Source organism: Pseudopipra pipra, chromosome 8 (genome assembly GCF_036250125.1).
Source record: "Pseudopipra pipra isolate bDixPip1 chromosome 8, bDixPip1.hap1, whole genome shotgun sequence".
In the NCBI taxonomy this organism is placed as follows: Eukaryota; Metazoa; Chordata; class Aves; order Passeriformes; family Pipridae; genus Pseudopipra; species Pseudopipra pipra.
The window spans coordinates 24,196,339-24,206,839 of record NC_087556.1 but is presented as its reverse complement, the minus strand read 5'-3'; the positions used below and the strand labels follow the sequence as shown (position 1 = coordinate 24,206,839).

The 10,501-nt window shown below is 49.0% G+C and overlaps 1 protein-coding gene across 3 annotated transcripts in view; it reads right to left on the bottom strand.

Moving 5' to 3' along the window:
• Positions 1-2,349: 2,349 nt before the first annotated feature.
• SUFU (SUFU negative regulator of hedgehog signaling) overlaps positions 2,350-10,501 on the bottom strand; it is a 98,770-nt gene continuing 90,618 nt past the window's right edge. For all 3 annotated transcript variants that reach the window (XM_064663170.1, XM_064663168.1, XM_064663169.1), the window contains one exon: positions 2,350-9,101. In XM_064663170.1, coding sequence (XP_064519240.1) covers positions 9,012-9,101 — 90 coding nt within the window. In that variant the 3' untranslated portion in view covers positions 2,350-9,011. The remainder of the gene's footprint in view (positions 9,102-10,501) is intronic.

Below are 10,501 nucleotides of genomic sequence, written 5' to 3'. Positions count from 1 at the left end.
AGGAGCCTGGGGTGTTAATATGTTAGGTCCTGCACACCGGGTTGTGTTGGGAGCCTTTCCTCTGCACTGAGGTGCTGCCACAGGTGACTGTGCCAGCTGGGCAAGAGAGCAAGCAGGAAAGAAACAAGGCAGAACGAGTGGAGAAAGAAAAATCCAAAGGGACCTAGCGTGCTGATCCCCTGCAAACCCACGTTTCTGGCTGCTGCATGACACATATTTGTGGTCCTGGGGGCTAAAGCATGGAAAACCCCTCCTTCCCATATCTGCACCCTCCTGCCATGAGCTGGGCAACATGCTGTGGGATGGGGACGTGCCATGGGAAGAGACATGCTGTGGCAGTGATGCTTTGGGAGGGGGCTTGGGAGTCAGAACCATCCCTGGGTGCCCAAGTACAGCACAAGCAGTGCCCACGTTGGCTCTGTCCTGGGTGGGAAGGGAGCACCATGGGAGTGGGAGCCCCTTGCCTTGGGAGATGCTCCTTTGTTCCACCCATGGGGCCCCATCTCTCATCCCATCCCACCTCCTCTCCTGCTTCACAGGTGCACCCTCTTCACCACTGAGGTTCCCAGGCACCACCATTCACTTTTCAGACGGGAAATGAGCCCCAGCCCTCCCTCCGCACTCCAGAAAAAAAACACCAAGAGAGGAGAGAAACAAACAAACAAATCCCTTCCCTCTCCTGGCTTGGCATCTGCTCACAACCCTTCCATTATTAATTAGAGAAGCTGCCGGCATTATTAGCAACAAACCGCTCCTAATGAAGTTCAGAGCCGCAGATCCAGGAGGGGCTCCCAGACACTGCTTTTCAGAAACCTTAATTAAATTCACTGCCCGAAGGTGCTTTTGGCTGGGGTGGAGGCAGAGCAGTGAGGCTGCCGGAGCTGGGCATGGCCATGCCGGCGGTGGGGTTCGAGGAGAAGGGTGTCAGCGAGAGAGGGGCACTCCATGTTGCCGCAGCTCCAGGGACACCCCATCCCCTCTGGATTTGGGGATGCACAGAGAAATCAGCTGGGATACAGTGTTGCAAAGAGGGTGCTGCCTGGCCACCCCAGGAATGGGAAAAGTGGATCGTTTAATTCATCGATTAAATCAACCGAGTGGCCGATGATGAGGGTTCCCAGCACTATGTGAGCAGTGGGGTCCCTTGCTGGTCCCAGCTCTGCCGTCATTGCTGGGATGTGCTAAAGGGGTGACCCTGTGCTTGCACATGCTTTAAGAACTGGGAAGGCAAGAGGCACAGGGGATCTTTGCCAATGGAACAGCTGTAGGTGGCCTCTCACCCCCCAAACCACTGCCTCCGTAAATAACCTTGCTGGAGAACCCAACTCACTGGCAAGGTGTCCTCAAGTGACACGATGAAACCTGGCCAAGCTGCTCTGCACTAGCAGAGCTTGGAGACCCCACTGCTTTGCTTTGGGGCTGGGGCAATTTGTGTCTAGATATGGCTGTAGGAGGGGTTCTTAGGGAAAGAATGGTTTTCACCCCAAACTTCAAAAGAAAACAAGTCCTTGCAGAAACCTGTTCCACCGATTGCTCCCCTTGTGATGCAGGGTGGGCTCAGATAACACCCACAAAGAGCAATGGCAAAACCTGCCCGAAGTTGGATTTTGGCTCCCTGCACATCCTTTCTTTCCCCTACCACCCTTCCTCTGCACACAGCGATCTCCCTTCCCCCCCCAGAAATTCCACCCTTTCTCTCTGACCTTAAAGGCATTTATTACTGAGGAGTGTAAAAATATTACTGCAAAATCATTCTGCGTTAGTGGGAAATCATTGAAACATTAGCTCAGTAATATTTTTTCATAAGTGTTTGCTGTGTCTCTTCCCTGACACATTCAGACTCTGCGTGCACATCCACACCCCCACAAATCCCGCTGAAGCCAGGAGGTGCTTGGCAGAGCGCAGGATCACGGACCTGACCCGGCACTCACCCCAGCTCCCTCCTTCCCGTGCTGGTGGACAAGGTTGCCACCCTTCAGCCAACTGGCTGCATCCTTGGACCCACGTGCAAGCATTCCGGATCCCAGCTTGTCCAAATGGCATGGAAAACTCTGGCTGTCAGGGCACTCAGGCTGCCTTGGCTCAAGGAGTTTTGCCAGAGGATACTCATGGAAGATCCTAAACCTGTTAGGGCCTGGGACTGGCTCTTTTGCTGAGTGTTTTTGGGAAAAGAAAGATCCCTTTCCCTCCCACACTTGCACTCAAGAGGTCTGGGCAGCAGATCTCACTCCCCTGGGGCCAGGGGGAAAAGGTGCCAATGAGGAGAAAAAGGGGCTGCTGAAGCAGCCACGGGGTTGAGCAGGAGACAGTCAGTCCCATTGAGTTGCTCACAGAGAAGGACACTGACAATTCTGCAAATACGTTTAATGCACTTAGAATACACGGGAGGAAAAAAACGTTTAGTGATTCACAAAAATATTACAAAAAGTCATGTGCAGGCGAAACACACCCAGCACTGCAATAACAATGTAAGAATTTACATTAGAAACTAATATAAAATATTTTAAAACCTCTGCTAGTTTAGCTTTCCATTTGTTTTTTGTCTTTTATTAAAAAAAAGGAGGAGAGAGGGAAGAAAGGCCATCTACAAGGTACTGATACACCGGCTGCAGAAACGCGGGCTCCTTCCAGCCCCCTTGGGAGTGTCCTGGGGCTCCTCGATCCACATGACCCTGTGCCCGCAGACCACACACACACACACACACACACACACACACACACACACAAACACACTGCTTAAGTACAGAAAGGTTCACCTCCGGGCTCAAGGGCAGCCCCAGCGGTCAGGGTTCACTGTGGTCCTGGTCACCCATGTGTGCCCTGCCCAGGGAACCTTGCCTTTGCTCTAGGATTTACAGAAATCAACCAGCACACAAAACAAGTAGTGTTCCCAGCGAGCAGCAAAACTTCTATAACTTTAATAAAAGGGAGAAGTTGGTACGTCCAGCCTACGCTAGATGAGAGAAGGGTTTTGAATGACTAAACTTGGGTTTGGAGCATGACTGTGGCCAGTCTCAGAGTATCAGGACTACAGGGCTGGATATGCAGAAGGAACATCCCAGCATGAGGGCCAGGGCACTGCTGTTAGCCCCTAGTGGGATGCTGCCTGCTTCCATGGGGTTGCACATTCCCACTCTGGGGAAAGCCAAAAGCCCAGAGCTCCCCAGCCTGTGATCAGCCCCTACTGGAATGACATGGCCACTCACACCCACTTCCCCTTCCTCTGCCCCCACGGGTTTTGCATCCCGCTCGCTGCCACAGGAGGAACGGTGCAGGAGCCTTGTCACCAGCACCACAGAGTCCTTCTGCGCCCATCCTGCTCCCAGCATTGTCAACACATGCCGTGTTTACGTAGGACCTACCGCACACGGTGACAGCTTGGTCCCTCCCACCCTCACCACTCATGCAGCGGAGGGTTTCCGGAGCCGCACTTTCGCTGCAGTTGGGCCCCAGGGAAAGGAACAAAGGAGCCATTTTCATCTCCAGCCTCGCTGGGAGTGGAGGGAGAGGGCAAGAGAAAAGACCAGTGTTTGCAAAACACAACAATCGGCAGGAAATTTTCCTCTGGCTTTTCAGGGTTGTTTTTTTTTTCTCTCTCCCTCTTTTTAAAGAGGGCAGACACAGCATCAGGACAGTTTAAAAACAACCAGGCACTGGCCTGTCACATCTGCCACATGCAGCCCTTTCTGGGCTGATGTTCCTCTCCTGCTGTCAGGGCTCTACGAGCCAAATGGTGAATAGTCTTTCAGTGAGGGAAAGAGAAGGGATACCCCCTTCAGAGCAAACTAGAAATGATGTTTCTGAACTGATCTGCCACTTAGGATGATTTTATGGTCTGTCAGCGATTTTAGGGGTAACAGAACTACGGTAGAAACGAAGAGGTGGTGAAGCACAATACACTCCAGGTTCTCTGCCTGAGAGAGACAAGTCAATGCGGGACCAGGTTTAAAACACATTTGCAACCTCAGGCCTATTCCCCATTTGAAATTTTGGACTCATGTCAAACACAAGGGTTGTTTTTTTTTTAAAGAAAAGAGAACAAGCAGACACTGCACAACAGAATAAATGTCATAAGAATAGGAGGTTGAAAGAGAGCTCATTAGGTCCCAGAGACCTAAATCCAGCTTTAAAATCTTGGGAGGTGAACCTCAGAGGCAAATGTGGATTTTGAGATTGTTTTGGATACAGTCCGGCTGTTGTGCAGGCTGGCATTTATCGATAGGGACAGATGCACAGAAAGGAATTTCTGGTTGCCCAACAATTCGAGCTGCCCTTGCAGCCTCACTCACAAGAAAAATTAAGGCACAATGTATTCTCTCAGTGGAGGGCAGTTACGTAGAGGACCGAGTCCCCGGGAGGTGGAAGGGCTCTCCTGGTGCCGGAGCCCCTCCGCAGCTGACTGTGATGGCACAGGGGTTGAAGCCTAAGACTTCATACAGAGGAGCCACAAGGTGCAAGGCCATGCCCTGGGCAAAGGGAAAATTGGACACATGGGTCTAAGGGTTTCCTCTGGCCTGTAGCTTTTCTCCTCAGTTGACACGATGCTGCCCTGCCCTGGCCAGATACAAGCTGGAAAAGCGGGACTCTGGATGCCCATCTAGGAGGAGGGAAGTCATCAGGACAGATTAACAGCTGAGCAACCACAATCCCATGCCAACCTGTGAGCTAACCCAGCATCCTGTGAAACATGCAGTCAGCCAAACATTTTCCAGTGAACATTTTCCAACACAGCCGTTCACAGAGACGTGAACACGGTGGGATGTGCATGGCTGGATGCTTGCACCTGTGCTGGACCTCTGTGGGTCCTGGCATGGAAATGAAGACTGGCCTGCAGGGATCCCGTGCTGTGCTGAGGGACTGATGATTCCCACTTTGGTTTCCAGCTTCCCTTGCAGCTCCACTTGCAGCGCCTGAGACGCGTAAGCACTGCACTGCCTTGAACAGGCCTGAGCTGTGGGTGCAGGAGGGGGGCTGCTCACCTGCTGCCCCACACACACCTCTCCCCAGCAATCTGCCCCCACAAGCCAAGCATCACTTTCAACTGGGTTTTTAAAAGATATTTCTACTGGTCACAGATGAAAAATAACACAACCCTCACTTCTTCCAAGACTATTTGATGACCTGATGGTGTAATTTCAAAAGCCATCCATGAGCAACTGAATATCTGAAGTGAAGAGCTTCAGAATATTTCAAATCACTGTTGGCAAATTCACATACAGTAGAACTAGCACATTACCATCCTCAAAGACATTAGACGCAGCAGGCACCACCTATCTAAGCCACTGAAAATATGGGCACAGCAGCTACAAGACTGACTGCTCCACTCAGATCACATCCTACATACTTTAATACTGAAATGATACACTCCTTGCCCTGTTTTTAATCAGAAATTGAGAAAGAGAGTAGTCCTGGCTTTTAGACCTTCTCCTGTTTCAGAATTGCTGTCACATGTTGGATTTTCAAGGCTCTTCATCTTTCAAAATATCCTGATTGACCTGCATCGCTGGATTTCTCCAGAAGGGAGAAAACCTGTACGTGCTGCTTTCATTTCCATCCAGGTCACTGTCTTTAGCTAACACAAGCCTCAGAGGTTTTGGTTCCATACAAACCTGCTTCAGACCTTCTACGCAATCTAGGAAAAAATCAGCACCAGTGGACCTACCATCTCAGCAGGTTTGGGCTAGAAAAATACTGTGGCACTTATTAACACTGATGCATTTCCCTGTTTCAAACTACTTGCTCACTAAAATACAAAGGTTTCTTTTCCATTTCCTTCACACACAGGCATATCCTCTTGCCCCAAGATGAAAATATTCAGACTTGACATCTCATTTACTTGCCAATGAGTAAGTTTGCACAGTTGCAAACTTCATGTGAATTGGGGAGGGGAGGTCCTGTGGGTGCCCAGCTCTTCATGATACAGAGTAATGTGCAACTTTCTTATTCTTAGATAACTTGCTGAGAGGCAGCGACATGACATGGGAGCTTAAGGGCTGACTTTCACCAGCTTCTCTCTCATAATTGGTCTACCAATTAGACACATATTTCTATTTTAGCAGTTATTTGTCTAATATTTTCCCCCTTAACTAAATAGGAAGATTTCATTTCCTTCCCTTCAAGCCTTCCCCTCAATTGTTATCTGGCTACCAGCAATGATCTGTGAGAAAGTGTCTCAGAAATAGAGATTTCTGGCATGCCACCTGTTCATAACTCAAATACACAGAACTATATATAAATACATGACATGGAACAAAAATACACACACACAAGGATCCTGGGTGGATTATCAAAATGCATTCAGCCTGCTCCCTCTGAAGTCAATGAAAATCCAACCCAGAGTGTCTGATGAGAGTAAATATGGTGAGGAAAACATATGCATGAGAAAGGCAGAACTGAAGCACAAGGCAGCTTGGAGGAGGTGCTTTCCCTGCGTACAGCACCACATCCCTGCTGCGGAGGCTCAAAGAGTTCATAGGGCACGAGGTCCCAAGCTTTCCAGATGTGTGTCAGAGCTCAGAGAGGGTCTGATGGACTTCTCTCTGTTCCGTGCTGATCTCTGCAGGAACAGCAACAATTGACCTTCCAAATGTCCGTTCTCCACTAAGATGTGGATTTAAAGCTCCTTTTAATGAGAGCTAGCATCTGGAAACAAGGAAGAGCAGCCAGCGTGGTGGCAACAGGCCAGCTCTGCTGCAGGCACCCCCAGCAAGCTCGTACAAGAGCATCCATGGGCTACTGTTGGCGGATGGCTTTGGGACAAAATTGTAGTTGCTGCCCTTGCCTTTTCCCCCACTGCCACAATCATCTGTTTGTTCGTTATCTTGCAGCGGGACACTTGGGCACGTCGTTTTTGAAGCTGGACTGGTACATTTTCATGCCGCTTTCTCACCCACGCTGTCCCTTGTATATACGTCTACAGTACAGAAGGGATGCTTACTGCTAACCAGGACAATGAAAACTGGCCAAGAGATCCCACGGATGAATGCAGCCTGCCTCAGCACAGAACTCGCTCTGGCTGGCACATGCAGATATCTGAAAGTTTGCTCTCTCACAGCAGGATTTTAAGATGATCCTCTGAGTTCAGACAAAATGACAAACTCATTTACATGTAAATTGCTTCGTAGCTTTGCAGAAAGGAAGGTTCTGCAGAGCAGTGTTGGACTCTGCATTTGGCCTGCCTTAAATTATAATATAAAAACAATTATAATAGTACAAATACTACTTGGTACACAAAGCACGCCCTCCCCTGCAAACCCTGGCATGCTTCGGTAGGTCCTACAGCCCTCTAGTCAATAATCACCCTCTCTGCACAGAGAGACATTGAGTGACTCGCCTGAGGCCACAGAGGAATTCTGTAGCAAGTCCAAGGAAAGCTTTGTGGCTCCTAGCTCTGCTTCTTGACCAACATTAACCAGCCTCAAATATATGCAAAAAACATCAAAGCTGACTGTGCCGGGAAGAAATTAAATCAGAAAACAAACAGAAAACCAACCCTGGGGTACTGTGAGGCCTCCTGGACTTTGCTGTTTGATCAGGGGAGTTAAGTGTTAAAAGCTTTTGTTATACTTGTATTATGATCACACAGCAATTGCGCATAAACCGCCAAGTTATCTTGTAGGCAGAAAGGGGTGGAAGGAAAGCTGCACCTCCCCTTGACAAGGAGTGAAGAGTTGTCACCAAAAGACAATGGGAGAGGAAGGCTGGGGAATATGCATCAGAAACAACCTGCAGCAGCAGCAGGGGGTAAAGCCTGCGGTGGTTTGCTGCAGCGTATCCACAGGGCCAGCAGCTCTATGCAGAGACACAAGCTGGCACTGCAGAGACCAGCTCCTCTGCACACCATGTTTTGCTCCAAGGAGGAAGCCACAGGGATCTAGAGAGAGGGTCTCTTCAGACTGATTTTGATGCTTTCCAGTTCAAGCCTATCTGAAAGGAGGAAGGTCAGCAACAAGAGCCACCATAGCGAGGCTAGAGGGGAAAACAGCTGCATTAGGGCAGAACCCTGCTGAACAGGAGAATAGTTGGTTTTAGTGAGGCTGAGTCTCCTCTCTGCTATGCCAGGGCAGCGGAGATCTCCACTTCATATGCTTTCAAGCAGCCCCCTGGATCCTATAGAGCTGCTGAAGTTGTCCCTGTGAACAAATGATCCTTTCTAGCTTCTAAAATTCTGTACAATAGCAAGGAAAAAATACTTGACAGTATCTCTTTAAAGATAAACACACTGTAAACAGGAGATCTCCCCCGCCCCGGTAGCTTTCTTCCTCCTGCTTGTGCAAAACCAGAGGTTGCGACCTTCCCTGGGGTTCAGGCACAAGGACAGGATGCACGAGAATAAAGTTGCCTCTGTTTGCAGTGATACCATAGCTAATAGCACCAAGACCAACACTTAAAACATGCCTAACTTGAGGGCAGGGAGGATCTGGGTTTGTTTTTCTTGACTGAACTAGAAAGTTCATCTTTAAATCTGTTCAGCTTCAAGCATGTGAGCTTTTGGCCTCCTTTAAACAGGGGAAATACCATTCTGTTTCTGAAAAGAAAAAAAAAATAGCACATGGAAGAACAGTTCTGCAGTCAGTAAAAGTTTGGCTAACAAAAGGACTCCAGAGTCACGTAAAGAACATTTAATCCATGGATTATAGGCTCGCACCTGGCAGAAATGTATGTGTAAATACAGGCGTGCAGAGCGTCTACACCCTGGGCTAAGGCAGAGGGGAGTTCTGCAGCTAGAGAGAAAAAGGATTCTTACTACTAATTTTCATAGTTAAATATTTCTCACTCGCACTCACACATACGCAGGCTGCTCCCAGAGAGTTCAGCCTTGGGAAGGATAAAGGAAAGGGCTCAGTTCGGTCTGGGCTGGTGCTGAGTAGCTCCTCTTCTGTTTGCAGTGGTTGTGCAGCAAACTCTTTTTATTTGCAGGCAGAGTTTTTACTGCATTAATTATCCTGTGAGTCACTGGGTAATGGACAGTAACTTGGCTCTCCCAGTTGTTAGAAGAGTGTAATTCAGCTCTAATGCAGCGGGTTGTCGAACACGGCATCTGGCAAGATGGAAACTTTCAGTTTCTTTTCAGGCCAGCTGTACTCCTTTGGAAGTTTAAACTGTAAGACAGTAAAGAGAAACAGTTAATGCATATTGCTGCAACCTGCATAGAAAAAAACATACTTGTTGCAAAGGCAGGCAGCCCCATGTTATTATTGTTTTTAAAACAAGAGGCCACTAAGAAAACATTTCCCCATCAGTATGTTTTGGACAGCAGTGGACATTAGATAATGTGGCCTGCGCCACAGCTGCCAAAGTAAAGTTCTGAGCTTTCAGCCCAAGTGCTGTTTATTTCATCAGATGAATGCTGGAGGGTTTCTGCCCCCCGCCCCCCCAATTTCCCCTTCTCAACCTCTCTGAAGATTTGCAGCCAGAAGTGTCTTCCCTCTTACCTAACCATGTCCCTTTCATTTCACCTACCCCAGCCCCCAGAGCCCACATTTGCTTTAAAAGTAGACTTCGGGCAGCTTTCAAACCCCTGCTCATTCAAGGGTGGGATGCAGGTGAGCCAGCACAGCTCTGCTGGGGGACAGGCCACCCCCTCCAGGAGGACAAACTGTGTTGCCCTGGCTGTGGAAAGCCAGAGTGCCTGCACAGCATCTACAAAGGCTCCACGGAGCCATATAATGCCTCGTGCTCTCACAGGCACTCAGCTGCTCAGGCTGTTTTGCAAACTCTGGTTGAAGCACACAGAATGGAGATTTTTTGCCCCAGTCTGGTTTACACAGCACTGGCTCTGGCCAATGTTTCCCAAACAAGACAAGTGCACTGGTCCCATCCTGCCACTCCAGGGCACCCCACCTTAGGCTAGGAAGTCACTCCAAAATCTCTGATCCCAAACACAACCATGCAGGGAGAGACCTCCAAGGAGCCTTACCACCAACCCTTCTCACAACCACATGTGACCAGTGCCCATGCATTCACACAGGTCTCTCAAACACAGGTCTGTGGAGGGTGTGGGATGTGAGAGGTGGAATCTCTTAGGCTACAAATCTGCCCCATCCACAGCTGAATGGCAACAAGTTCTGCATAGGCATTTCACACCATCCCAGACTGAGGATCCAAAACATGTGGGGGATAGGTCTGGAAGCCAGTTTGCAGGATCATTTTGTTTTCAAAACTCTACTGCACTCAGTGTTGCACTGCCTTGCATTATAATATTCTCTGACACCCTGATGAGACTCCCACTGAGGAATCACACCAGTGACAATCTGACCTGGAGATGGCTAATTTAGAATGGTTATGGATACAGTGGTCCTCTCCTAGGAGAGTCCTCAGACCAAGGCCAGCAACACAACAGGTTCTCAGGGGCAACATGAATTACATACAGTTGGTACAAGGGGAGAGCAACCTGCAAATCATCCATCTTTATCCAATTACCTGTCTTTCTTTCCAGAAGCACCCTGTTTCTGAAGGACCTTAACACAGGCTCAGTGGCAGGTTCCTGCTAAAGCAGATG